Source organism: Thunnus thynnus, chromosome 11 (assembly GCF_963924715.1).
Source record: "Thunnus thynnus chromosome 11, fThuThy2.1, whole genome shotgun sequence".
In the NCBI taxonomy this organism is placed as follows: domain Eukaryota; kingdom Metazoa; phylum Chordata; class Actinopteri; order Scombriformes; family Scombridae; genus Thunnus; species Thunnus thynnus.
Window position 1 is genome coordinate 5087824 of NC_089527.1, and position 27407 is coordinate 5115230.

The following is a 27407-nucleotide window of genomic DNA, read 5'->3' on the forward strand; positions in this document are numbered from 1 at the left end:
GAATGTAAATCATGTCTCCTTTCTCCATCATAAGGTCATACCAGCATTCAGCCAATGGGTAGGCATAGAATCAACAAATGGTAACAACTTTTTTCCCCCTCTCTCAATAAGGCACCGGTGCAGCTTAAGGAACACAAGCACACACTGACTCCACACAGACAGCTAAGATTTAAACCCAGTATCCAACACATGATTTTAATTGATAATATAGTAATGTCTGAGGTTTTAACTGCTTCATTGTACATCTTTCTCTGCATGAGTGACCTGAACCGGACAAAATGTTTGACAATGATATAAGGTCTGTTTTTTTTTCTTTTTCCCTTTCAGATTGAGTGTCTCTGTGGTACCACACTGTTTGTGTTCACCATCCCTCCACAGACGGAGACTGTATTTGCAGAGTGTGTGAATAAAGCTCTGAATGACAAATCATTATTGTTGTCCTTCCTTCAGTCACAGTAATGGGTCACTCTATGAAGCTTGCAATGCATATTGACCTTGACTTTGTCCACAGTGTTATTTATATATATATATATATATATATATATGTGTGTGTGTGTGTGTATATATATATATATCTTGGCTACTTGCACTTCCTGCATTAATGCTCCACACTGTGGTCAAAGTGAGGACTGCATTATGGCTCCAATACACTGGCCCCTAATTTTTAATGGCAGGAGGGCATAAATTCAATACATATTTATATAATGGAGCCAATAAATTCATGTGAAAATGAATCAACAAAACAGAAACAAAAAATCTATGGGTCAGAGGAATATCTTTTGGAAGAAATGTGTTCATCCCTCCAGTAGAGTTCAGAGACTTCTAGAATCGATGTCAAGGCGCACTGAAGCTGTACGGTCAGCATGTGGTGGCCCAATACCTTATGTAGACACTTTATGGTGTTTTTTTCCTTTAATTTGTCACCATCTATATGTACAGCATGTTTGTGTGTGGCTTAAACTTAACATTAATCAGCAATTAGGTATTCATTCATCACACTGTAACACTTGTAACAGGGATCAAACATTAACATGAACAGTGTCTCTAGTCTCTAGAATATCAGAAAATAATTTTGGGGGTAAATTGAACCATTGACTCAACTTGCCCCAACATCACTGGCACGTTTTACCCCACAACCTCCATTCTGACAAAACTGTTTCACACAGTGGCTCAGATCCACAGTTATGCTAAGTTTGTTTTGTAGCTTACACTGACTTAAACTAACATGTAATATTGTCTAAAACATATCTATTTTAATTAAGATACAAGACTGATAACTTTAGTAACATGATGAATTCACTTGGCATGACAAAAATCTTTTTTTTTTGCTCTGTTTTGCTGACCACTCTCTCCATGTGCCTGAGTGGAAGATGTGAACTATTCTTTCTTAATTTGTGGTCAAATGATTACTTTTGTGTATGGTTACCTAGATAAAGGGGGTGGCTCGTTTTACCCCGTTCTCCCCTACTGTAACTATCACAGTCACACAAAGAGGGAATTTTGTAGATACTAAAAAGACTTACTTTGGAAGATACTCTCTTGATTTGTCTCACTCTGAATGCTGAAGCCACGCATGGGACACACTGGATACGTGAGCAACGCGTGCGCAGCGCGTGTGTGTCTAGAGAACCGCGCGCGTCACGCGGAGAAAATAGACGAGACCTCGAATCTCTAGGTGACGCGACGCAGCAGGCTGTGTGGCTGCCCTAGCCTGTTAACATGGCGCCGAACTGAAAAGCAAGAGGTTCCGCGACGCACACGCGCTGCTCACGCATCCAGTGTGTCCAGAGATTACATCAGCTATGGCTCAAATTTGGGATGCACCTTTGAAACAAACAAGGATGACTGATTTTATCTCCCGTCAGTTTCATTTCAGTTTCGCTAGGAAGACCACACACACACACACACACACACACACACACACACACACACACACACACACACACACACACACACACACACAGTGTCTTGCCTGAGTTTCATTTCTCCTGAAAAATCCGCCCACCTGACGGTATAAAGTCTTCCGCATCAGACGGCAAAGATCTGATCCTTAAATACCGAGGACAGCAGACTGCGCAGAGGATCTACATTTAGTCCGGTATGGGTGAGTGTAGTCCAGACTACATGTCTGTAGTTTTTTTATGTGAGCAGTGTGAGACGAGAGAGCCTCAATCTGAACAACATATTCTCTGTTTTCTGATGGGGTCCAGCTCGGTGGATGATTGTTGTTCTTGTACTCGACTTGCAGGGATTTGTTTGTGTGTAAACCCGATTTAAAATCTTTTGGGATTTAAACTTATTTTTGCCACTTTGGCATTGAATTATTTCAAAATCAGTCTGATTTAACTTTAATGACAACGTTATATTCAGACAGTTGTCTTTGCTATAGCCTAACTAGTATGTTATATGAAATCGTCTACTGCGCAGATATTTTAGTGTTACAGCTTCTTCCTGTTCTTTTTATTTTTTAAATCTCAGCCAGTAGCCTGCAAGCAGCGATTTCCTCATAGAGCTGAGAATTCATCTCACTGCACCTAATGCATCACACATGACACATATATGAACACTTAGTTATGAGTAAGTTGTAAGCTGCATCAGGGCTGATACTCACTGAGATACTATTAACATGTTTCTCTTTTTCATTCATTCATTACATCCAACAAATTAATTGTTGGTAAATACAAAGTAAAGTAAATACAAACAAACAAAGTAAATACAAAGAACAACAGGACAAATATTTGTTGTTTTTTCCTCATGTGTGAATGCTTTGTTTCAAGCACAGCAGCTGAGGAGAATGGGAGGGAGGGAGAGAGAGAGAGAGAGGGGCGGAGTACGGAAGAGGATAAGGGACACGTGAAAAATTTGAGTTCTGAGACTACACTCAGAATTCTGACTTTATTCTCAGATGAGGGATTGACCAATCAGTGGTCTGCAGTGTTTTCACGTCACCTTTTACTGTCAGCTCAGCTCAAGATTTTCACATTTTCACATGGCGTTCTGTAAAAAGTAGACAAGTAGACAGTGAAAATAAAGCTTTCAATGAAGAATTGACAGACTCTTCGGCTATTTCTCATGGGCCACTCAGAACCAGTATGTCTCACATAAGCACAAATCCTTTGAGCAAACAAACCCACTCAAATGATATGAACTGAAGCCACAGAAAATAAACGCTCTAAGAGCCCAATATGATCAATCCACTTTATTTTAGGATGCACCTTTTTTCAAAAGCTCTCTGTTATGTATTTTATTTTTAAATGCAGCCCTCATTATACTTGAAATGAGAACATATTCACTTACATTACTTAACATCTGTGTATAGTAAAATGTTAGTTTCTTTCATGTTGTTGGTGTGTATAGCCTACACTCAATCACACCTCACATCAACAGTATTCATTTTTCTAAGTGTTGAAGCAGCAATACTGGAGGCCAAGCTAGTTGTAATTTTAAAAAGAAAATTTCACTTGATGTCTATTTTTTTTTCTTTTATCTTTCATGCGTTTTTTGTTTGTTTTTATTTTTTGTGTGTGAGAATAAGAAAATCTTCAAGAAAAAAACGACCTTAATTTGACTTGTGCAGGCATGCAAACATGTGCAGAAGAGGAAATTTTAATCACTAAAAAATTCAGAGAATGTACAATGTTACAGAGCACAGACTGGTGACAAATTAAAGGACCAGTGTGTAAGATTTAGTGACATCTAGTGGAATGGACTTGGCAAAAATGGAATATAATATTCATAAGTATGTTTACATCAGTGTATAATCACCTGAAAATAAGACCCTGTTTACACCTGGCATTAACATCCGTCTTGGGTGATCCCATCACAAGTGGACAGCTCTAAATACAGGTGTAAACGCACCCAAGATGCATTGAGGACAGTTTGAGATCCGATCACTCAGACCACATTCGGAGGTGGTCTGGGCCGCATGTGGCCACATTCTTTTAGTAGTGTAAATGCAATGCATCCTGGGTCACAATGAAGGACCGCCTACTCAACTGACGTCCTCTATTTTCCGGCAGACTAGACACAGGATCCTCTGTCCAAAGCTGTTCAACTTGTTTGATAATAGGATAAACAAATTATTTTGTTTTTCATGTGAATTAAAAACATAATCCACGTCCCGTTTTTTCCTGTTTCTCTCGTTCCCCTGACCGGTTTCCCTCTCCAAATCGACAATTAGAATAGAAATTAAACCATTAATTTTTCACTTGTCTGTCTAAAAAATATTTCAGAAGCTAAACGTAGCTTGATAGTTTCCTCTGTCCTGTCAAAATGATAATGACAGTTTTTGGTTTTGCTGCGCTGCTAAACATAATGAACATAATGAAGGATTTATCAGGGGGATGGCTGCTTTACTCCAAACAGTTTCACTGTATGAACCTGGACTGTGTGTGTAAAAGCTGACCTATTGGATGTGTAGAAGAACACAGAACGTTAATTAACATTAGATCCTGACTGACCCTGTCGGTGTGTCGGAGATATAAATAATCAGTGAAGTTATGCTTAAATGCGCACAGTGTCTCTGAATGGAGAGATGCAGCTGTGGGGAGATCGCTGCATCTCTCTCTCTCCCGACGCAGAATATTTATTTATATCCTGAATATTTATCCTGTTATCAAACAAGTTGAACACAGCTTTGGATGAATATCGAACAAATTTGGTCTTGGTCTGAAAACGGAAATGATGTCCGTGATTATTTGCATATAGAGCGGGGAAGTGAGATCCGATCACATGTGGTCACTCAGGACGCATGTGGAGACGCATGTTAATGCCAGGTGTAAACAGACTCACTTAAAGCTGTCCACTTGTGATTGGATCACCCAAGAAGCATGTTAATACCAGGTGTAAACAGGGCCTAAGAATAGCTGTGTTTTTGTTACTTTAGTATGAGTCCTTTATATCTACATAGGGAATGGGTCTCCTTCCACGGAGGCCTCCATGTTGCACTACAGTAACCCAGAACAGACAAACCAAACATTAGATCTGAAGAGGGCCTTTTGGGTTTATCGTGAGTTTCACGGCCACACTAGGTTCTCCTAAACCTTTGGAAGGGGAGGGGTGAGGGGAGGTGTATTCATTTGATTGCGATAGTCAACCTCACCGCTAGATGCCACTAAATTCTACACACTGGTCCTTTAAAGGAAAGACTAAAAAGTGTCTTACTATGGTGTCGGCCACCATGAGCCACCAGAGGCTTCAATGCTCCTTGTCGAATACATTCTCCAAGTTTTGGGAGCTTGAACTGAGGGATGAACACCATTCTTCTAAAAAATGTTCCCTCATTTGGTCTTTTGATGATGAAGGTAGTGAACACTGTCTAACCCACTGGTGTTCAGGTGGGTTTAGATCTGGTGACTGAAGGTCATAGCGCCATGTAAAGCCATATGATTCACACCATTTATCCTCAGCAAACCTTCCACAAAATATTAAATATGGTGATTTTGTTTGACTATATGTGTGTCTGTCCAATTATGTTTAACTTTGGGCACTGTGTGTTAAAAGGGCTATATCTCCCATACAGTTCTTTCTATATTGGTGTAAACCTACTCAAATTTAAGCAGAGATTTGGCACTTTAATGTAGTCCCCAGTACTTTATTTCAAATTGAGTGTTCTGAAGCACAGAGCCTGAAGAACAAAAGATGTGTAACTGTCTGGATACTAGGTAAGGACTACACTTCAATACTTATTTCTACTTTTCTTTCTTGCTTTCAGCCTTAAAGGTCTACATTTGTGAGCGGTGAGCCAGTTGTCATGGATAATCAGGAAAAATGAAGGTAAAGCTGGAATCTGTTTCATTTTATGTCACAGTGAGTAGAGTGTCTAGTCCTCTATTGTGAATTGCTCTTATCTTATGTTTGTATCATTAGTGATTTACGGTTGTGAAGAAGGAACCAACGCTGTTATGGCAGATCAAGGGGAAAAGAAGGTAAATAACAATTGAAATAATCCACATTTTAAGAGAAGCTGATTCTATACATTCTGCAATCCATTTAATTGGAAGCTACAATAAAAAAGGTTTTTACATCAGATCAAAACACATTAGTTATCAAACTAGCACAACTTGGCAAAGGTGGTTTACTTCCTACGTACCAAACCACTTCAAGTAGTTGTGCATTACTATACCTAATACTTCAACATTAAATGTGGTCAACAAATAATTAAGTGTACAGTAATTTGAGTGGAAAATGTGGAACAATAACACAACACTTTCTATTTTAGAGTCAGGAGGAGGACCTGTCACCTGACATTAAGGATTGGAGTAAACATCAAGTGAGAGAATGGGCTCTGAAGTTGAATGGTGTGGATGAAGGAGTTGCAGAAATACTATTTCTGCAGGACATTAATGGGCCTAGTCTTTTGATTTTAGAAACAACAGACTTACATGCAATGGGTGTGAAATTTGGACCTGCAAAACTTATCATTCATACCAGAGATGAGTTAGTGAAGTTAAAGAAAGAGGAACCAAAAAGTTTTAGAAACCAACCTGGAGGACCCTGCAAGCCCTATCCATTTTATAGGTACCATGATACGTATAGATACATGGAGAGCAGCATTCTTGATATTACAGAATCAGGTGCCTCAGACTTCATTGAACCCTGCCATGAGTATAAAGGTTTTACCAATACAACAGATGAAACTAAAATGAGCAAGTTCACTGATGAGGTTATTCGCTTCGCAGCTGCCTGCATGAATAGCCGCACCAATGGCACCATACATTTTGGTATAGGGGACAAGCCAGAGTTCACCCATGGTCAAGTGTTGGGAGTGGCTGTTGAGGACAAAGAGGCTTATGCAAATGAACTAAAATCTGCCATTGATGGCTATTTTGAGTATAAACACAAACAGGCTGCACAAATGTGCATCAAACCTCCTCGATTTGTTGGTGTTCTCAATAAGAATATGACATCATCTGACAAATATGTGATTGAAGTAGACATAGTTCCCGAGTCTGTGATCTGTGAAGAAAACATCTATCACACCTTCAACATGGACACAAAAAAAGCCAAGAAAAAAGCAAGAGGTAGAGAAGCAGACAAGACTGAAACAAAACCCTCAAAACAATTCTATGTCCGAGATGGCGGTAGCAGCAGGAATCTCCTCGCAACAACCACATCTGCCAAACCCATGGAAGAGTACAACCAGTTTGTTGGCAGTGTGGCACAACGATCACAACTCCGAAAACAAGCTGAAGAGAAGCACCTCAGTGTGATAAAAAGCAGTAATCAAGGCTCTAGATTAAGTCAGATGATAACTGGTGGATCCCTCTCTTTAGACAAGTCACACTTTGAGTGTTATGTAATAGTAACTAACAAGTCACATTCAATCCAGTTGGAATCACTGGGATTTCTTGTAGAACTCAACCCAACAGCTGTTTTGGACTTTGATCCAGAATCAGCTGAATGTGGATTGCAGAAGCACTTTGAACAGCAGAGTACAGTAAGTGTCCATTTACCAGCACAGTATAAAATCACAGAGGGTGTTGAGGACATTGCAAACAAGTTGAAATTGACTCGAAACACCAGCTGGGTATTCTGCAATGGCGGTATCAAGGATGAGGCACCATCAGATTTAGATGAGTGGTTGATGGACAAGGGAGCCTCCATTCGAGATGTGATTTCATTCTTGTGCCGGAAAGATGTGCTTCCAAACAAGAGATTCCTTGTCATTTTCTTACTTTTGTCAACAGTTAGTGAGAAGATGGACCCACTTGTTGAGACTTTCAGTACATTCTGGCAGGAACTCAGAGGCACAGAGCAAATCCTTTGTATCTGTGACAATGAAAAAGCATTTACGTCCTGGAAGGACCTAATTAAGGCTCGCTGCGGAATTGACATCTCTGGTAGATGCATATATGAGCTCAACTTTGCTGAAGTCAATGGCACTGTCCTTAGTCTTTTGTCAAAAAATCGTAGATCCAGCCGATTCCTACCCTGTGGTGGGGGAAGCCAAGTGCTTCTTGAGAAGAAAGTGGAGCGTAGCCTGAGTACCATAGAGATCCTATGCATGAACCAATGTGAAGGAGGAAATGAGGACAAAATTGCTATTGAGGAGAACTTCTACAAAGGAGGAAAAGTGTCCTGGTGGAATTTCTATTTCTCAGAGCAGCCTGGATCCACACCGTTCATTAAACGAGACAAGTTTGACTTCATAATGAACGCAGTGATACGAGATTTGTGCTCCCTGAGAAAAGCCTGTGTGTTGTTCAACCTCATGCATGTACCTGGATGTGGTGGGACAACTTTGGCCATGCACATGTTATGGGCTCTCCGGGACAAATTCCGTTGTGCGGTCCTTAGAGACAGCAACGCAGACTTTGCTGAAGTAGCTGAGCAAGTGGTAAAACTTTTAATGTATGACCATGAGGAGCAATTACCACGGATCCCTGTTTTGCTGATGATAGATGACTTTGATGATATGGAAAAAGTGAGTGACTTGCAGCAACTCATTGAAAAAGAATGTGTGAAGAAAGACATTCAATCTAAGTCTGCACAGGTAATTCTCCTCAACTGCATGAGGTCAGAGTCTTCTGAACTGACTGAATCAACTGGAGACACCGTGTTCATTGGAAATAAGCTGTCTGAAATGGAGCAGAAACAGTTTGAGCAAAAACTTGTAGAAATAGAGAAAACACACAAGAATGCTGAAACTTTCTATGGTTTCATGATCATGAAGAAGAACTTTAAACAAGAGTATATTCAGGGTGTGGTCCGCAATACCCTGAAGAGCTTCAACAAGAATCAGAAACATGCACAACTCCTGGCTGTTTTAGTTCTGTTGAATGTGTACTGCAAGAGTGCCTCTCTCTCTGTCTCTCTGTGTGAGGAATTCCTTGGTCTACAACCCAAACCATTTTGTGGAACCATCAAAGTTGAAGAAGGATTTGGGAAATTTTCCACTTTGATTGCCAGCAGCTCAGTTGAGAGTAAGGTTGTACACAAGGCTGTGACAATGATCCATTCAAGTATTGCAAGTCAGTGTTTGCAGGAACTTACAACAACACACACCATGAGCAAAGCTGAGATTACCGACCTTCTGCTGACCACAGACAAGCTTTATGAAAGCACACAAGGCAAAGACAAACTCCTGCAAGATGTTCACCACATTTTGGTGAAGAGATATTATTCAGTGGAGGAGGAATCTCAGTTCTCTCCACTAATTCAAGACATCGCAAGTGAAACGCCAGGACAAGAAGAGATGATACTGTTGAGTGCATCAAAAAGATTTGACAAAGATGCCGTCGTCTCTCAGTTACTAGCCAGGTATTATTACCTGAAAAAGAAGGATTTCTCAGAGGCAAAATTTTGGGCACGCAGTGCAAGAGATCTTTCCAAAGATAGCTCATACATGGCAGACACATCAGCACAAGTTATCAAGCATGAACTGAAGAATGCTATTACAAACTGCAAGGAAGAGCCTATTACTGCTGACAAGTTGAACATGTTTCTCAAAGTGGCTCAGTCAGCAATAGATGCATTCAAGGAAACACAGAGCCTTGCAAAGAAAGAGTCAATTCAGCGACTACAATCCAAGATGGACAACTGCCCTTTTAATACATCAGGGTGCCTGGGAGAAATTCAGGTAGGAGTACTTCTCATTGAAGTACTGGGAAAGACACCTGTATTTTCCTCAGAAAATGTCCGCCATGACATCATGAGTGGGGTTCTATCTGGAGATATTAAACTTCAGGATGTAGAGAGATGTGATCAAAGGAATACCAAACACAGGACTCACTACATCATTCTCAGACAGTTTGAGGATGTACTTTACAACCTCAAATATAGGATGAAGATGAACTTCGACTTCCTTGACAATTTCTACGTGAACTTGGGTTCCAGATCTGGGATGAAAGACAGTCGGGAGCAAGTAGCCCAAAATGAGCTTTTCAGATGTTTCAAACAGTATGCAAATCTTTTCTGCAAGACAGATTCCACATCTTTTTTGAAGAATAAAACCATGTGTACAATGCTGCAACTACTGGAAGCAAGACAATTCCTGGAGAAGCAAAAAGCTGATACCTACTCTGGGATTCTGAATTATCTCTCAAATGACACCTCAGCTGAAAAGTTGGAGAAGATTGTCAGAATGTATGATTTTGTTGGTGCATCTCAGACTGTGAAGGAGAAGATCAACTACATCTATGTCAATGTTGTGTTGAGTCGTATCAAACTGGAATCAACACGCATTCAGCGATACCCGAAACTAATTGATCTCCTTGACAAAGTTTTGCGTGAGCAAATTCCATTAAGTGAAAATCTGCCGCTGCTGTTCATTGCAGTTGTGCTGTTGTGGCCACAGGAGAATTGCCCAGTATGTAGAAGTTTAGGGAAGTACATCTTACAGATGAGGACATCTTATCACACAGAGATGAAGGAAGTGTACATTGCCAAGAGGCCCATTGTCCATTTCTTCCTAGGGAAAAAGCGGGGCTATGAAAGACTGGTACACCTTGGGGAAATCAAAAGGTGTAGTATGGCTGAGGAGGGTCAGTTTATCTCCATGTGGGAAAATGGCAAGCTATGGAAAGAGAAGAAGGTGGAGGAGCTCCTTTGCAGAGTCACTGGCGAGGTGAAGGGCAAGTTCATACTGGCTGATACTTGTACCCCAGATCTGAAGGTTGAAGTCACTCCAATGTTTCAATCGCAGCTTAGTGGGTATGCTGAGGGGTCAAAAGTGTCCTTCTTAATTGGCTTTTCAATGAGAGGCCCTCTTGCACTTGACATTAACTAAACCTTGAAAGCAGCCTTGTATACAAGTAACTCAAAAGTGATTAAGATACTTGTAATTGTGACGCTACATTACATTTTTTGTGGGTATCTTTGGCTCTGTTCATTGCATTGATGCCACTTTTTGTAAAGGAAAGTATTTATCAAGTATAACCTTTAAATCAAAACTCTTAAAAATGCGTTGGATTAAATCAATATAAATATTTAAGTCATTTTTAAACAATGAAAAATGAAATGTTTCATATGAAATTATCGGACATTTGAAAAAGTATTCAACTATTACCTTTTGTTATGTGCCTAATTAACAGAACGGTATTACTATGTAAGCAGTGTAATCATATCATTCTATAAAATGAAATAATCTTCATCATTGATTCTATGATACATTTACTTTTGGATAAAAATAGTGCACTTGAACATCTATGTAAGAATTTGCGATGTTTTATGTGTATTTTACCTTTGAACCTGCATGTTACATTATTGATACAACTACTGTGCTTTGCTGAACAATGTCTTACATACAGTGTCTCTCTTGTACTTAATATATTTTCAAGTACTGAATATTGAAATTTAGATATTTTTAATGTTTGTTCATAAACTGATCTGATGTTTGAAATACAAGCCTTTACCTTTGTCATTATGTATTACATTACTTGAGCAATTTTGTTTTAAACAGTTTGTTTTGCATTCCATGAAAAACAATAATGAACATTGATTTTTTTGCAATACCTTTACTTTCTAATAAAGATGTACTGTAACACTACCATGTAAAAATTTCTTATGAATTTACTGCACAATGCACACAAGCTATTGTAGCCCAGAATACTTTTGTTTGAACAAGTCTTTAGAAGTTGAAACGTTGTGAATTTAGGTAAACAGGTGACTGCAAGAGCACAGGAATTACAAGTACACCTGAGGTGTCAGTGTAAGCAATAGAAAATCTGGAAAGACAGTAAATAAACCAGCTTCATTTATATAGCAAAAAGGTTTCAGGTATATATATATATATATATATATATATATATATATATATATATATATATATATATATATATATATATATATATATATATATATATATATATATATAACGAGAAATATGAATGATGAATTAGTATCTAGTGCAACACTTAACACATTAGTTTTGTAAAAATTACTATACAAAGTGCATTGTACTAAACTGTTACACTTTGTTTACATGCTATAGTTACTAGGGTAGCTACAAAAAGAATATACAGATACACAAATTAAATACATACGTTTTGCAGTATGTACTGTACAGTATAGCACTTTACTGTGACAAGTTACATTGTCCAGTTAAGGATGTTCTACCTGTGTCATACAGAAGAGGGCGCCACAAGCTCAGACATGAAAAAAGGGTTATGTGTTCCACAGAGTCTATGATGGCCCATAATATAATTGAACAGATACAGATTTTAGTTTTCCCAGTGTCCAAGATAATGAAGCACATGATAATAGCTGGCTGCATTTCAATCATGATAACGCAAATCTGAATCCACTTTGGATTTTATGCTATTTGATGCGAATCAGATGAAACAAATCACTGGATTAAAAGTGAACAAAATGGGGAAAAAAATCTTTTAAACATATTTAAATATATAGCACATGACCATAATATGAGTATTACATTTTGATGTCCTGCAAACTGAAATGTATGTATCAGGCCTCAGGCTGAAATGCAAAAATCCACTCACAGGTATAGAATCTCCTCATTTAAGGTGCATAATACTAACAGACAAATGGTTGTAAGTGAACTTTAAGTGGGAAATGAAGGGTACGTCCCTGTGACAGATGATAGACAGCCACTGAGTCACCACACAGAAGAATTCCCACCTCCCTAGGCTCCCCATGGCTCTATGAGTGTATTTCATTTAAAATAAAGTATTTTGCACTGTTTTCTATAGGTCCTCACAGCTGACTTTATTTAGATATGTGAAAATGCCTGTTAGACAGCGAATAAAACTAGGAACAAATATGGCCTAATTAACTGTTGGTGATGCTTTAGATTACAGCATAATTATTACAAATTTACAGTGTAGTTTTTTGTACTAACAATGTACCAGAACAGTATACACCGATACATACATGGTGGTACAAGGAAACATGATGTGAATACAGGGAATAAGGGGGTAACAATCCAGTAATTAAGAAATAATTTATACTGTTGGTATTTTTTACTACAGGATAAATATTCTAATATTACAGGGTAGTATGACAACTAATGAGCAGCAAAGCTGGAAGTTTGGGGGAAGATGGTGTAACGAGTTCTGGAGCACTTTATAAATTTGGGTACAGAATGTTTTTTTATGAGAAGGTTTCTACAGTAAATACAGCTGAACTGAAAACAGCCAAGACAGGTGTAGATGATTATATGTCACAGTGTAACTGTCATGGACTTTCAGCTTTGTTGCTCTGTAATGGTCATACAGTATCCCGTCATATCAGAATAGATACAGTTATAAAATACTATCAGTATAAATTCTCTCATAATTTTACCCCCAAACACCAGACTGTTGTTCAGTAGGTTCTGTACCTTGTAATATTAGAATAGATACCCATTAAAAATACCTGCTGTAAACTAACATCTTGTTCCCTTGTATAGACATGTATTTATAATAATACTGTATGTTGCGGGCTGTGATCTAAAGCATTACCCAACTGTTGAATGCTTTTATGTGAATGGTGTAAATGCAAAGCAGTCCACAGTCATGTAGGCGCATTTATTAAAGCTCAAACAGACACTTCTCCCCAGCATCATCAAATTCAAATCCAAAGTAAGCTACATACGTTCAGAGAGCAAGAGGTATGGCCTGCTATAAATCCTAATTTTCCCTGATTTTCTCCTGATGGTGTTGTGCTTGTGACTTTGTGCAAATATGTAAAAAACAAACAAAAAGGACTTTATCATAACTATTTTTGTATGGATTGCATTAAGGATGTCATCAGGGCTGCTGTGTGTATTTTCAGGTAGAAAATGTTAATTGTGTTGTTTCATTCACCAACCAGAAAAACCTTTTGTTGTTTGAGTTACAGATGTCTAATTAGGTAGATAATTAGAGAGAGACGGGTGACAAATTAAAAGGAAAAACTGGTACAGGTCTGAATGCTTGACCCCTACAGTGAAGGGATCTAGTGGCTGTTCTGAGTGATCACCTTTATCTTATGATGAAACATTTCTATCCTGATGGGAGTGGTCACTTCCAGAATGACAATGCCCCAATCCACAGGACACGAGGGGTCACTAAATGGTTTGATGAGTATGAAAATGATGAGAATCATTTGCTATGGTCTTTGCAGTCACCAGATCTCAACCCAACTGAACACCTATGAGAGATTCTGGTCTGATGTGTTCATCCTGGAAGAGACCACTCCCATTAGTATAGAAATGTTTCATCATAGGATAAAGGTGATCACTCAGAACTTTGTATTGATTTTCAGTGACTCTTCCCTCTAAGGGGACAAGTGGACCCAAACCATGCCAACAAAATACTCCCTGGAGCATAACAAAACCACCAGATCCCCTCACTGTAGGGGTCAAGCATTCAGACCTGGACCACTTTTTCGTTTAATTTGTCACCCACCTGTATCTATAAGGTCTAATGAATTCTCTATAGCACCATGAGCTTTTGGATGATAGTTTTTATTGTGGGATCCCTTTCTGTCCATTTTATTATCTAAAACTCTGTTAAAATCACCTACCATAATAGCTTGATCATTTATAGTATCATTTGTCTGTATATTTTGCAACAAAACCTCAAAGGAACCTGAAGCATCTGTGTTAGGAGCATAAAGATGATCCAGCAATGTTTAGTTGTGGTTGTTATCCATTTCTAAAATAATCTATCTACCATTTGAGTCTATTTGTAGACCATTAAAAGTAGAATTGTTTATATTTTTAACCATCATCATGACCCCTTTAGAGTTCCTTTGACCATGTGAGTAAATAATATCACCTCCCCATTCATCAGCTCACTGTTTTTCAGCTTTGGGTGTGGAATACGTTTGTTTTAGGCAACAAAAGTTTTTATCTTTTGGCCATGCAAAAACCTCCCTTCTTTTCTTAATAGCAGCCAAACTATTGCGAATCTTGCCCATCATATACAGAAGTAAGATATTGAGTTGTTTTTAACTTTTGGAATACTACTGATGATAACGACCGCTTTAGGCCGTGGGGCGTTCAGGCCACATCATGCCCACAAGGGGCCCGCACCCAACCCACCCCAGGTGCCCACCCCGAAGACTCAAGTGACCAGTCCAGCCTGGACCACACTCACACTGATATATTGTATCTCCTGTATAGTTCATGACCATGCGGATTCAAGCATTAAGCCTAATTTACAGTTTGATTTTGTTCCATCCACTGACAGATTACACTAATATCCACAAAACATGAAGAATGGAGCATACTAGAAGGAAGCAATGTCACATTATCTATTTCAAATTTCAATTAGAGTGAAAGAAAAAAAACAGATACCTGAAACATAAATCCATTGTCTAATTCCACATTATTATCTCTGAAGCAGTTCTTGGCTTGAGAGTCAAATTGGTGTTGAGGTATTTTCCACAGCCACGGCCAGAGCAGGTGTACTGGTTAGTGAATCCATGTCGGACGGTAATATCAGCAGTTCCAAAAAGGAGCCAACATATGAATTTGTGCTCTCTGTATGAGTTGATATGTCTGCCAAGTGCTCCAGATTTAACTTTTTTTTTTTCTCAAGTCAATGTCGTTTAGCCAGATATTGCTTATTCTTCATAAGAACTCCTCACTTGGCATGGCATGTGTCTCTCAGGGTGCCGCCGCCGCCATGTTCATTACTGGGGGACATTACTGGAAATATTGTGTATTGTATATAGCTGTAGCTTGGGAAGAAATGTAATGTTAAAAAGCTTGTTGGTATCACCAAATCATCAAGTCTTTCCCCTTTCTGCCTCAAATACACACACACACACACTAATACAGATCTTGTGCAACTCATGGGAGGCTGCTGTGTGTTGAAAGATGGGGAGTGAATGATGTGGCCCTACTCAGAAGCTCATCTGCTTCACACATGATGACTGTGAGGTTTCTTTCTGTCCTTCACACTGTACACAATGGTCTGATCTATGAGCACTATAGACTTTCATTGTGAATGTGGTCCTCAGGACCTCAGAATAGTAAAAAAGGTAAAATAGTATAAAAACATACAACCCCCTATAAATTTTACTACAATTACATAAGGTGAACAGAAATGGAAGCCCAACCCTAGCCACTTCCTGCGCATGTTCACAGCAGATCACCAACACAGGATGAGCAGTTAAAGTTTAACTTAATTGGCTTTATATTTTCTGTTACAGCATATATATTTGTGCTGTAGATCACATCCTGTGCTATCTATATCCAAAAGAGAGAAATGTGTATTTTATATATTTTGGGCTCATGATTCACCTCCTATCTTTGCATTAGCCAATCTGCAGGTTAGATAGCTTGTTATCTAGTCAGCTGCAGGACTAAACAAACTTAAAAAATGTATCTGCAAGTATCACTTCATTCAGGTGTGGTCCTTACTCTTCAACACTATGTCTAGCAAAGCATACTGTAGTATAAATATCCCTCATATACTGTAACTATCATAGTAACACAAAGAGGGAATTTTGTAGATATTAAAGAGACAAACTTTGGAAGATACTCTCTTGATTTGTCTAACTCTGAATGCTGAAGCCTTACATTAGCTATGGCTCAATTTTGGAATGCACTTTTGCACCAAACGAGGATGACTGATTTTATCAACCATCACTTTCATTTCAGTTTCACTAGGAAGACCACACAAACACACACACATACACAGTCATGTTTGAGTTTCATTTCTCCTGAAGAATCCGCCCACCTGACGATATAAGGCAGTTTTCCGCATCAGCCGGCATTGATCGTCTCTCCTCCCTGCAGACAAGCACGTAAAAACATCTCTTATTGACTTTTGTCGAATATTCTGTCACATCAAGTCTGTTTAAAGACCTGAACCTTAAAGACAAACACCGAGGACAGCAGACTGCGCAGAGGATCAACATTTAGTCCGGGATGGGTGAGTGTAGTCCAGACTACATGTCTGTAGTTTTTTATGTGAGCAGTGTGAGACGAGAGAGCCTCAATCTGAACAATATATTCTCTGTTTTATGATGGGGTCCAGCTCGGTGGATGATTGTTGTTCTTGCACTCGACTTGCAGGGATTTGTTTTGTGTGTGAGCCTCATTTAAAATCTTTTGGGATTTAAACTTATTTTTGCCACTTTAGCATTGAATTGTTTCATAATCAGTAACTTTAACTCTAATGACAACGTTATATTCAGACAGTTGTCTTTGCTATAGCCTAATTAGTACGTTGAAATCGTCTACTGCGCAGATATTTTGTTGTAACAGCTTCTTCCTGTTCTTCTTCTTTTTTTTTTAAATCTCAACCGTCACCATGGTAACACGGTAGCCTGTAAGCAGCGATTTCCTCATTGAGCTGAGAGTTCCTCTCAGTGCACCTGATGCATCACACATGAGACAGCTACGAAGAGCTGCAATGATTAATCGATAGTCAATAGAGAAAATGAATGTAACTATTTTGAGAATCACATAATCGTTTAATTAATTTTTAAGCATTTAAAGCCTTAAAACCTTTCCCAAGTTCTTAAGTATTAGAACTAACAATCTCAACTAACAATCAGTTAGTTGTATTTTGCATTCATCAACACTTATAAAACTGAGTTTACTACATTAAATGACATGCCTCTCCTTTTCATTCATTCATTACATCCAGCAAATGCAGCAGTAACTACAAAGAACAACGAGACAAATATTTGTTGTTTTTTCCTAAATGAGTAAATGCTTTGTTTCAAGTACAGCAGCTGAGGAGAGAGAGAGCGAGGGAGGGAGAGAGAGAGAGAGAGAGAGCGCGGCGGAGTACGGAAGAGGATTAGGGACACGTGAAAAATTTGACTATATTCTCAGATGAATGATCGAATCAGTGGTCTGCAGTGTTTTCACCTTTTACTATCAGCTCAGCTGAGGATTTTTTTTGGTTCACATGGCGTGCTGTAAAAAGAGAAAAGTAGACAGTGAAAACAGAGCTTTCAATTAAGAATGAACAGACTCTTAGGCTACTTCCCATGGGCAGTTCAAAACCAGTATGTCTCATATTAAGCGCAATATGAACCCAATATGATCGATCCACTTTATTTTAAAAGGTTTTTAAAAGTTTTTTTCAAAAGTTCTCTGTTATGTATTTTATTTTTAAATGCACCCTCATTATACTTGAAATGAGAAAATATTCACTTGCATTACTTAACATCTGTGTATAGCAGAATGTTAGTTTCTTTCATGTTGTTGGTGTGTATACACTCAATCACACCTCACATCAACAGTATTCATTTCTCCATGTATTGAAGCAGCAATACCAGAGGCCAAGCTAGTTGTAATTTTAAAAAGAAAATTTCACTTGATGTCTATTTTTTTTTAATCTTTCATGCATTTTTTTTGTTTTTATTTTTTGTTTGAAAATAAGAATATCTTAAAAAAAGAAAAAAAAGAAATTTTAATCACTAAAAAATTCAGAAAATGTACAATGTTACAGGGCACAGACTGGTGACAAATTAAAGGACCAGTGTTAAAGATTTAGTGGCATCTAGTGTAATGGACATGACAGAAATGGAATATAATATTCATAAGCATGTTTTCATCAGTGTATAATCACCTGAAAATAAGAATAGTTGTGTTTTTGTTACCTTAGAATGAGTCCTTTATGTAATGGCAGTTTTCATTTTTTGCTGTCCTTTCTTTTCCTGTTTTTCCAGTTTGCCATTAGTACACAGGTAGGTTAGGTTAGGAGTGATCTTACGCAGATTCAAAAACAGATTTTCCAGTTGGTTGGCTGCTGTTTAGTATTTGTACATGTCATGAACATACCGGGTTTCTGTCCTGCCAGCTGTAGTGTGCGTCTGTTACCGGTCTGGTAAGAACTGTATGTGCTCCACCTGCCTGTGCCTCCTGTTTCCTGTCACCTATGCCCCTACATATACAACCCTGTGCATCTAATGACCGCCACCCAGTGTCCAAAATAATACTGCAAGTTATAACTAAATAAATGACTTGCCAACAATCAACATAAATGGCTCCTACACTTTATATCTACATAGGGAGGGGGTCCCCTTCCACGAAGGCCTCCATGTTGTATCACAGTAGCCCAGAACAGACAAACCAAACCCTGGCTCTGGAGAGGGCCTTTCACGTTTTTCATGAGTTTCGCTGCCACCGTAGGTTCTCCTACACCTTTGGAAGGGGAGGGGTGAGGGGTGAGGGGAGAGGGGTGAGGGGAGGTGTATTCACTTGGTTGTAATCTGCAACCTCACCACTAGATGCCACTAAATTCTACACACTGGTCCTTTAAAGGAAAGTATAAAAAGTGTCTTACTATGGCGTCGGCCACCATGAGCCTCCAGAGGCTTCAGTGCTCCTTGTTGAATACATTCTCCAAGTTTTGGGAGCTTTTGGGAGGGATGAACACCATTCTTCTAAAAAATGTTCCCTCATTTGGTCTTTTGATGATGAAGGTAGTGAACACTGTCTAACCCACTGGTGTTCAGGTGGGTTTAGATCTGGTGACTGAGGGTCATAGCGCCATGTAAAGCCATGTGATTCACACCATCTATCTTCAGCAAACCTTCCACAAAATATTGAATATGATGATTTTGTTTGACTTCATGTGTATGTGTCCAATTACGTTTAACTTTGGGCACCGTGTGTTATCTCCCGTACAGTTCTTTCTATATTGGTGTAAACCTACTCAAATTTAAGCAGAGATTTGGCACTTTAATGTAGTCCCTGGTACTTTATTTCAAATTGAGTGTTCTGAAGCACAGAGCCTGAAGAACAAAAGATGTGTAACTGTCTGGATACTAGGTAAGGACTACACTTCAATACTTATTTCTACTTTCTTTCTTGCTTTCAGCCTTAAAGGTCTACATTTGTGAACGGTGAGCCGGTTGTCATGGATAATCAGGAAAAATGAAGGTAAAGCTGAAATCTGTTTCATTTTATGTCACAGTGAGTAGAGTGTCTTGGCCTCTATTGTGAACTTATCTTATGTTTGTATCATTAGTGATCTACGGTTGTGAAGAAGGAACCAACGCTGTTATGGCAGATCAAGGGGAAAAGAAGGTAAATAAAATGCGGATTATTTTAACTGTTAAGAGAAGCTGCTCTTATACATTCTGCAATCCATTAAATTTGGTAGCTACAATAAAACAGGTTTTCAGATCAAAACACATTAGTTATCAAACTAGCACAATTTTGTAAAGGTGGTTTACTCCCTACGTACCAAACCACTTCAAGTAGTTGTGCATTACTATACCTAATACTTCAACATTAAATGTGGTCAACAAATAATTAAGTGTACAGTAATTTGAGTGGAAAATGTGGAACAATAACACAACACTTTCTATTTTAGAGTCAGGAGGAGGACCTGTCACCGGACATCAAGGATTGGAGTAAACATCAAGTGAGAGAATGGGCTCAGAAGGTGAACGGTGTGGATGAAGGAGTTGCAGAAATACTGTTTCTGCAGCACATTAATGGGCCTAGTCTTTTGATTTTAGAAACAACAGACTTACATGCAATGGGTGTGAAATTTGGACCAGCAAAACTTCTCATTCATGCCAGAGATGAGTTAGTGAAGTTAAAGAAAGAGGAACCAACAAGTTTTAGAAACCAACCTGGAAGACCCTGCAAGCCCTATCCATTTTATAGGTACCATGATACGTATAGATACATGGAGAGCAGCATTCTTGATATTACAGAATCAGGTGCCTCAGACTTCATTGAACCCTGCCATGAGTATAAAGGTTTTACCAATACAACAGATGAAACTAAAATGAGCAAGTTCACTGATGAAGTTATTCGCTTTGCAGCTGCCTGCATGAATAGCCGCACCAATGGCACCATACATTTTGGTATAGGGGACAAGCCAGAGTTCACCCATGGTCAAGTGTTGGGAGTGGCTGTTGAGGACAAAGAGGCTTATGCAAATGAACTAAAATCTGCCATTGATGGCTGTTTTCAGTATAAACACAAACAGGCTGCACAAATGTGCATCAAACCTCCTCGATTTGTTGGTGTTCTCAATAAGAATATGACATCATCTGACAAATATGTGATAGAAGTAGACATAGTTCCCGAGTCTGTGATCTGTGAAGAAAACATCTATCACACTTCCAACGTGGACACAAAAAAAGCCAAGAAAAAAGCAAGAGGTAGAGAAGCAGACAAGACTGAGACAAAACCCTCAAAACAATTCTATGTCCGAGATGGCGGTAGCAGCAGGAATCTCCTCGCAACAACCACATCTGCCAAACCCATGGAAGAGTACAACCAGTTTGTTGACAGTGTGGCACAACGATCACAACTCCGAAAACAAGCCGAAGAGAAGCACCTCAGTGTGATCAAAAGCAGTAATCAAGGCTCTAGATTAAGTCAGATGATAACTGGTGGATCCCTCTCTTTAGACAAGTCACACTTTGAGTGTTATGTAATAGTAACTAACAAGTCACATTCAATCCAGTTGGAATCACTGGGATTTCTTGTAGAACTCAACCCAACAGCTGTTTTGGACTTTGATCCAGAATCAGCTGAATGTGGATTGCAGAAGCACTTTGAACAGCAGAGTACAGTAAGTGTCCATTTACCAGCACAGTATAAAATCACAGAGGGTGTTGAGGACATTGCAAACAAGTTGAAATTGACTCGAAACACCAGCTGGGTATTCTGCAATGGCGGTATCAAGGATGAGGCACCATCAGATTTAGATGAGTGGTTGATGGACAAGGGAGCCTCCATTCGAGATGTGATTTCATTCTTGTGCCGGAAAGATGTGCTTCCAAACAAGAGATTCCTTGTCATTTTCTTACTTTTGTCAACAGTTAGTGAGAAGATGGACCCTCTTGTTGAGACTTTCAGTACATTCTCACAGGAGCTCAGAGGCACAGAGCAAATCCTTTGTATCTGTGACAATGAAAAAGCATTTACGTCCTGGAAGGACCTAATTAAGGCTCGCTGTGGAAATGACATCTCTGGTAGATGCATATATGAGCTCAACTTTGCTGAAGTCAATGGCACTGTCCTTAGTCTTTTGTCAAAAAATCGTAGATCCAGCCGATTCCTACCCTGTGGTGGGGGAAGCCAAGTGCTTCTGGAGAAGAAAGTGGAGCGTAGCCTGAGTACCTTAGAGATCCTATGCATGAACCAATGTGAAGGAGGAAATGAGGACAAAATTGCTATTGAGCAGAACTTCTACAAAGGAGGAAAAGTGTCCTGGTGGAATTTCTATTTCTCAGAGCAGCCTGGATCCACACCGTTCATTAAACGAGACAAGTTTGACTTCATAATGAACGCAGTGATACGAGATTTGTGCTCCCTGAGAAAAGCCTGTGTGTTGTTCAACCTCATGCATGTACCTGGATGTGGTGGGACAACTTTGGCCATGCACATGTTATGGGCTCTCCGGGACAGATTCCGTTGTGCTGTCCTTAGAGACAGCAACGCAGACTTTGCTGAAGTAGCTGAGCAAGTGGTAAAACTTTTAATGTATGACCATGAGGAGCAATTACCACGGGTCCCTCTTTTGCTGATGATAGATGACTTTGATGATATGGAAAAAGTGAATGACTTGCAGCAACTCATTGAAAAAGAATGCGTGAAGAAAGACATTCAGTCCAAGTCTGCACAGGTAATTCTCCTCAACTGCATGAGGTCAGAGTCCTCTGAACTGACTGAATCAACTGAGGACACCGTGTTCATTGGAAATAAGCTGTCTGAAATGGAGCAGAAACAGTTTGAGCAAAAACTTGTAGAAATAGAGAAAACACACAAGAATGCTGAAACTTTCTATGGTTTCATGATCATGAAGAAGAACTTTAAACAAGAGTATATTCAGGGTGTGGTCCGCAATACCCTGAAGAGCTTCAACAAGAATCAGAAACATGCACAACTCCTGGCTGTTTTAGTTCTGTTGAATGTGTACTGCAAGAGTGCCTCTCTCTCTGTCTCTCTGTGTGAGGAATTCCTTGGTCTACAACCCAAACCATTTTGTGGAACCATCAAAGTTGAAGAAGGATTTGGGAAATTCTCCACTTTGATTGCCAGCAGCTCAGTTGAGAGTAAGGTTGTACACAAGGCTGTGACAATGATCCATTCAAGTATTGCAAGGCAGTGTTTGCAGGAACTTACAACAACACACACCATGAGCAAAGCTGAGATTACCGACCTTCTGCTGACCACAGACAAGCTTTATGAAAGCACACAAGGCAAAGACAAACTCCTGCGAGATGTTCACCACATTTTGGTGAAGAGATATTATTCAGTGGAGGAGGAATCTCAGTTCTCTCCACTAATTCAAGACATCGCAAGTGAAACACCAGGACAAGAAGAGATGATACTATTGAGTGCATCAAAAAGATTTGACAAAGATGCCGTCGTCTCTCAGTTACTTGCCAGGTACTATTACCTGAAAAAGAAGGATTTCTCAGAGGCAAAAGATTGGGCACGCAGTGCAAGAGATCTTTCCAAAGATAGCTCATACATGGCAGACACATCAGCACAAGTTATCAAGCATGAACTGAAGAATGCTATTACAAACTGCAAGGAAGAGCCTATTACTGCTGACAAGTTGAACATGTTTCTCAAAGTGGCTCAGTCAGCAATAGATGCATTCAAGGAAACACAGAGCCTTGCAAAGAAAGAGTCAATTCAGCGACTACAATCCAAGATGGACAACTGCCCTTTTAATACATCAGGGTGCCTGGGAGAAATTCAGGTAGGAGTACTTCTCATTGAAGTACTGGGAAAGACACCTGTATTTTCCTCAGAAAATGTCCGCCATGACATAATGAGTAAGGTTCTGTCTGGAGATATTAAACTTCAGGATGCAGAGAGATATGATCCAAGGAATACCAAACACAGGACTTACTACATCATTCTCAGACAGTTTGAGGATGTACTTTACAACCTCAAATATAGGATGAAGATGAACTTCGACTTCCTTGACAATTTCTACGTGAACTTGGGTTCCAGATCTGGGATGAAAGACAGTCGGGAGCAAGTAGCCCAAAATGAGCTTTTCAGATGTTTCAGACAGTATGTAAATCTTTTCTGCAAGACAGATTCCACATCTCTTTTGAAGAATAAAACTATGAGTTACATGCTGCAACTACATGAAACAAGACAATTCCTGGAGAAGCAAAAAGCTGATACCTACTCTGGGATTCTGAACTATCTCTCAAATGACACCTCAGCTGAAAAGTTGGAGAAGATTGTCAGAATGTATGATTTTGTTGGTGCATCTCAGACTGTGAAGGAGAAGATCAACTACATCTATGTCAATGTTGTGTTGAGTCGTATCAAACTGGAATCAACACGCATTCAGCCATACCCGAAACTAATTGGTCTCCTTTTGCAAGTCCAGCGTGAGAAAATTCCATTAAGTGAAAATCTGCCGCTGCTGTTCATTGCAGTTGTGCTGTTGTGGCCACAGGAGAACGGTCCACCATGTAGAGGTTTAGGGAAGTACATCTCACAGATGAGGACATCTTATCACACAGAGATGAAGGAAGTGTACAATGGCAAGAGGCCCATTGTCCATTTCTTCCTGGGGAAGAAGCGGGGCTATGAAAGACTGGTACACCTTGGGGAAATCAAAAGGTGCTGCATGGCTGAGGAGGGTCAGTTTATCTCCATGTGGGAAAATGGCAAGCTATGGAAAGAGAAGAAGGTGGAGGAGCTCCTTTGCAGAGTCACTGGCACGGTGAAGGGCAAGTTCATACTGGCAGATACTTGTATCCCAGATCTGAAGTTTGAAGTCACTCCAATGTTTCGATGGCAGCTTAGCGGGTATGGTGAGGGGTCAAAAGTGTCCTTCTTCATTGGCTTTTCGATGAGAGGCCCTCTTGCACTTGACATTAACTAAAGCTTGAAAGCAGCCTTGTGCACAAGTAATTCAAAACTGACTGAGATACTTGTAATTGTGATGTTACATTACATTTTTGTATGTTTCTTTGGCTCTGTGCATTACATTGATGCCACTTTTTGTAAAGGAAAATATAAAGTATAACCTTAAAAGTTGCAATACATGACATTCAGCCACTAGATGTCTCACTATAGCACCAACATCTCAGACTAAAACAAATGTGTCATTTACTCGATAAAGTTTGAAAAAAAAAGCTGACAACTCATGAAACTAATGGAAATATGGATTAAGATTCAGTTACTGTATTGCCTATTTCTTGGCTCTAATGCTTTCAGAAACATATTTTAGTGTACTGTTTAGCTGTAATTTGACAAAGTTTGTGACGCGGCTGCCATCTTGGAAACAGATGCAGAGGACATGGAGGGACTCACATGCACTAACATGCACGCGTGTCTACCAAAACAAAGAACAGAGAAGCTCAGATAAAAACACACGGAGGGAGTGTGACTTCATTCACTGGAAAGGACACCATTACTCTGCGATATCTCAAAATAGCAAATAGTTGTTTTCTGACAACTAATAGGGCTAAATATCGTTTATTGCAACTTTAAATCAAAACTCTTAAAAGGGCTTGGATTCAAATTTGTAAATCAATGTAAATATTGAAGTGGTTTTTAAATAATGAAAAATGTTTCATATGAAATTATCGAACATTTGAAAAAGTATTCAACTATTACCTTTTGTTATGTGCCTAATTAACAGAACGGTATTACTATGTAAGCAGTGTAATCATATCATTCTATAAAATGAAATAATCTTCATCATTGACTCTATGATACATTTACTTTTGGATAAAAATAGTGCACTTGAACATCTATGTAAGAATTTGCAATGTTTTATGTATATTTTACCTTTGAACCTGCATGTTACATTATTGATACAACTACTGAGATTTGCAGAACAGTGTCTTACATACAGTGTCTCTCTTGTACTTAATATATTTTCAAGTACTGAATATTGAAATTTAGATATTTTTAATGTTTGTTCATAAACTGATCTGATGTGTGAAATACAAGCCTTTACCTTTGTCATTATGTATTACATTACTTGAGCAATTTTGTTTTAAACAGTTTGTTTTTTGCATTCCATGAAAAACAATAATGAACTTTTTTTGCAATACCTTTACTTTCTAATAAAGATGTACTGTAACATTACCATGTAAAAATTTCTTATGAATTTACTGCACAATGCACACAAGCTGTTGTAGCCCAGAATACTTTTGTTTGAGCAAGTCTTCAGAAGTTCAAAGGTTGTGAATTTAGGTATACAGGTGACCGCAAGAGCAAAGAAACTACTAGTACACCTGAAGTGTCAGTGTAAGCAATAGAAAGTCTGGAAAGACAGTAAATAAACCAGCTTCAATTATATAGCAAAAAGGTTTATTAATATGATATGACATTTATGAAATGAGAATTAGTATCTAGTGCAACATTTAAATAACACATTAGTTTTGTAAAAATTACTATACAAAGTGCATTGTACTAAACTGTTACACTTTGTTTACATGCTATAGTTACTAGTGTAGCTACAAAAAGAATATACAGATACACAAATTAAATACATACGTTTTGCAGTATGTACTGTACAGTATAGCACTTTACTGTGACAAGTTACATTGTCCAGTTGAGGATGTTCTACCTGTGTCATACAGAAGAGGGCGCCACAAGCTCAGAAATGAAAAAAGGGTTACGTGCTCCACAGAATCCATGATGGCCCATAATATAATTGAACAGATACAGTTTTTAGTTTTCCCAGTGTCCAAGATAAATGACGCACATGAAGATAGCTGGCTGCATTTCAATCATGATAACACAAATCTGAATCCACTTTGGATTTTATGCAATTTGATACAGATGAAACGCATCACTGGATTAAAAGTGAACAAAATGGGGAAAAAAATCTTTTAATTAACATTTAAATTTAAATATATAACACATCACCATAATATGAGTACTATAGTTTGATGGCCTGCAAACTAAAATGTATGTATCAGGCCTCAGGCTGAAATGCAAAAATCCATTCACAGGTATAGAATCTCCTCATTTAAGGTGCATAATACTAATAGACAAATGGTTGAAAGTGAACTTTAAATGGAAAATGAATGGTGCACTCTTGTGGCAGATGATAGACAGTCACTGGGTCACCACACAGAAGAATTCTCACCTCTGTGGGTGATGGACGGTCCAATTCATGGTGTCATCTGAGGTTTGAATGCAGGGCAATGCTGCAACCCTTCCTGTATCTCATTTGCCCATTTACACTGTGCAAAGGCTTACACACACAAGCACACAAGCTCCCGTGTGGGATGCTGCAGATGCTGTATTACCATGTTGGTCATGATAAGCGAGGTGTGGAACCTGGTACTGAATATGCATGGTGCTTTGTGGCCTTTCTGAGTGCAGGTTCCCGGCTTCAGGGGAGCAGGTGACAAACATCTGAAAGAGATTATGTGCCTAAATTTGAGTTGATACTTTATGGACAGACACAAGAAATCATAAACATTTGTTCAGTTTTAATATCTTTGTCTTTAAGAGAAAAAGAATGCTGTGATATACAGCACAAGAATACAATATATGACAATGTAGATATGATACACCTGCAAGCAGTAGAATTGACCAAGTGATTCAA

At 38.9% G+C, this 27407-nt stretch overlaps 2 protein-coding genes across 4 annotated transcripts; both read left to right on the top strand.

Moving 5' to 3' along the window:
- Nucleotides 1-1687: 1687 nt before the first annotated feature.
- LOC137192330 (sterile alpha motif domain-containing protein 9-like) lies at nucleotides 1688-11494 on the top strand. 2 transcript variants are annotated; one of them, XM_067602919.1, is made up of 4 exons: nucleotides 1688-2104; nucleotides 5714-5775; nucleotides 5869-5927; nucleotides 6221-11494. In XM_067602919.1, exons 3-4 carry the CDS (start codon nucleotides 5904-5906, stop codon nucleotides 10727-10729), a joined length of 4533 nt encoding a protein of 1510 aa, XP_067459020.1. In that variant the 5' UTR covers nucleotides 1688-2104; nucleotides 5714-5775; nucleotides 5869-5903; the 3' UTR covers nucleotides 10730-11494. The 2 variants fall into 2 exon arrangements, with proteins under 2 accessions (XP_067459020.1, XP_067459021.1); XM_067602920.1 differs by having other exon boundaries at nucleotides 1688-2098.
- A 5084-nt stretch (nucleotides 11495-16578) lies between these two features.
- Nucleotides 16579-25449, top strand: LOC137192331 (sterile alpha motif domain-containing protein 9-like). 2 transcript variants are annotated; one of them, XM_067602922.1, is made up of 4 exons: nucleotides 16579-16814; nucleotides 19721-19774; nucleotides 19863-19921; nucleotides 20211-25449. In XM_067602922.1, the coding sequence occupies exons 3-4, from the start codon at nucleotides 19898-19900 to the stop codon at nucleotides 24717-24719; spliced, it is 4533 nt and encodes a 1510-aa protein (XP_067459023.1). In that variant the 5' UTR covers nucleotides 16579-16814; nucleotides 19721-19774; nucleotides 19863-19897; the 3' UTR covers nucleotides 24720-25449. The 2 variants fall into 2 exon arrangements, with proteins under 2 accessions (XP_067459023.1, XP_067459022.1); XM_067602921.1 differs by having other exon boundaries at nucleotides 16579-16805; nucleotides 19713-19774.
- The last annotated feature ends 1958 nt before the right edge of the window (nucleotides 25450-27407 follow it).

What these genes read in the sequence shown, in the direction of transcription:
- LOC137192331 (XM_067602922.1), top strand. Translation starts at nt 19,898, where the DNA reads ATGGCAGATCAAGGGGAAAAGAAG. An exon ending in CAGATCAAGGGGAAAAGAAG is followed by an intron (nt 19,922 to 20,210) that starts GTAAATAAAATG and finishes TTTCTATTTTAG; the next exon opens with AGTCAGGAGGAGGACCTGTC.
- LOC137192330 (XM_067602919.1), top strand. Translation starts at nt 5,904, where the DNA reads ATGGCAGATCAAGGGGAAAAGAAG. An exon ending in CAGATCAAGGGGAAAAGAAG is followed by an intron (nt 5,928 to 6,220) that starts GTAAATAACAAT and finishes TTTCTATTTTAG; the next exon opens with AGTCAGGAGGAGGACCTGTC.